The sequence below is a fragment of the Triticum urartu genome, chromosome 5A, assembly GCF_056163025.1.
Source record: "Triticum urartu cultivar PI428250 chromosome 5A, HENAU_Tu73, whole genome shotgun sequence".
Classification (NCBI taxonomy): Eukaryota; Viridiplantae; Streptophyta; class Magnoliopsida; order Poales; family Poaceae; genus Triticum; species Triticum urartu.
Window position 1 is genome coordinate 399,100,965 of NC_141877.1, and position 2,176 is coordinate 399,103,140.

At 45.4% G+C, this 2,176-nt stretch overlaps 1 protein-coding gene across 1 annotated transcript; it reads left to right on the top strand.

Annotated features, from left to right (window-relative positions):
- The first annotated feature begins 667 nt into the window (after positions 1-667).
- Positions 668-2,176, top strand: LOC147971583 (uncharacterized). The gene is made up of 3 exons (XM_087524030.1): positions 668-1,111; positions 1,482-1,622; positions 1,733-2,176. The coding sequence occupies exons 1-3, from the start codon at positions 668-670 to the stop codon at positions 2,174-2,176; spliced, it is 1,029 nt and encodes a 342-aa protein (XP_087380156.1).

The window sequence follows — 2,176 nt, forward strand, 5'->3', positions numbered from 1 at the left end:
GAACTTGTGAAGGATGAGACAAAGGATGATCTTGCTCTGCAGGTGTTTTACCTTATTGTTTTCATGAAGGTGGTTATCCCTGGAATGTCTACACGAGTGTCCAGGGAGGCAGCAATGGCTGAGAACCTTGTGTTTGAGGACATGGCAGACATGGACTACTGCCAGTTGGTTGTTGACGATATTCAGAGTGTTGTTGTTAGGTATCAGCAAGGTACTAGCAGAGGAAAAGCTGTCACAGGTTGTGCCATCGCGCCGCTGCTTATGTATTTGGACTGCCTTATCATTGGCAAGATGCCTAATATTGACTTGAGGACCCCTCGCATCAATTTCATGGATCAGGCCAAGCTTCTTGAGCTTGCTGCGGCTGATTTGGTCACGAAGGGTGATGATGACCCAGCCAACTGGGTGTTTGAGAGACTGTCTGTGAGTGTTTCTATGCATTATTCTTTCATGTGTAGTTTAACTTGAACTTCTGGTATTGTCTTGTATATTTTTTGTTCCCATGTTCCTTCATTTGTTTTCTGACGCGTTGACTTTTGTTTTTGTATGCAGTGGAAGACATAGGCTGAGGTTGTGTTCTTTAGGGTTATTGAACGTCCTGTTCTAACTATGCCTCGTTCTGCCGGCCTAGGGAGTGGAACTTCCCCAAGATTTGAATTCCCCCGGGATGTTAATACCGGTGCCCCCTGTAGATCCAGGAGGTTCTTCTGCTCGTGTGAGTGCTGCAGGTGGCGTTTCTTCCGAGAATTTGTTTGAAGCTGCCAATGTTTCTCTGGTTAGGATTGACAGTCTTCTTGAAATTGTTTGTGGGGAGTTGGCTCATGTTCCTTCAACTGCTGAGCGTCTTAGTCGCATTGATGGGATTCTTCCTCCTGGACACGGATTTGATGCTGAGTCTTCGAAGGGGGTCTTATCTATTGAAGCTAAATTTCTTGAAGAGCTTCGTCAGAGCACTTCCCACCTCTGGACTAGCATTGGGCTGTTCAAGGAAATGCAGGATGCTCGTTGCAAGCCTTTTGAAGATGAGGCAAGTGTTGTTGTGAGACAGATTCAGAGGCAGGATTCTGTTCGTTCGGGTCGTGAAGGAGGCCATGTGGAGCATACCAAAGAGGTTTGTTTATGTTGGCTTTTGATATTTCTTTGCAATAATGTTCAATGTTAGCTTTCAGTTATTACTGTTCGTAGTCATAGGCGACCGTTATTGATTTCATGTGTCGTAAACCGTTTTTTAGCACAAGTGTTTCTATGTGACCTTCTCTGCTTATAGAACTTGAACTTCAACTGCTACAGCACCTAAACTTCCATGACTCACCCTTTTTTGTTCCTTTTTGTATCTTAGAGTAGTTTGATATCTGACCTGCTATGTTTACTGTATTTGGACTTCCATTATATGTCAGTTGTGATAGCTGACCTTCACTTATTATGCAATCTGAACTTCTGCTGATTAGGTATTTTGTTTTCTACATGATTTCTTTTTGTAGGCTGTTGATGATGATGCTAGGGTTGAGGAGGATGTTTTACCTGCGCATGAAGCTGCTCCTGTGCATGAGGCTGCCCCTATGCATGAACCTGCTCCCGCTAGTGGCGTAATACTTGATGAGGTTCATGGCAGTGAAAATAAGGTACCATTTTTCTTGTCCATTTGTCTTGTTTTCCCCTGAGATGGACTTGCTGCCCCTGTGCATGAGGTTCAGTCAGCCCTTTGTAATGAATTTTTGTTTCTTTTTTGCAGCAGCAGAATGATGATGTTAGTGTTGCTCCAGAGAAGGTTGCAGACATGTCCGTCTTAGGCACCGGCTGCTCCGATGGGGTGGTCCTGACTAAACCTTTTTCGTCCATTGGCGCTGAGGTTTCTGATGCTGAGCGGGGCAAGAAAAATGGAGACACCATTTTGGAGAAAGATCATGTTCAGTCTGCTGTACAAACTGGCGGTAGTGCTGCTGCAAGCCCGGAGAAGTCTCCTGCAGCAGAGCCATCAGTTGATGTTGATACTGTACAGGCACAACCAAATGTTTTTCTTGTTTCAGATTCTCCAGCTGCTCCAGCTGCTGCTGGTGTCCTTCCCGATGACGCTGCAACGTCTACTGGAGACGATGATGAAGATACCGAAAGCGATAGCTATGGAGAGGAGGTTGATCATTCCAGTGCTGCCACTGGTCTAGGCAAGGATCCATGA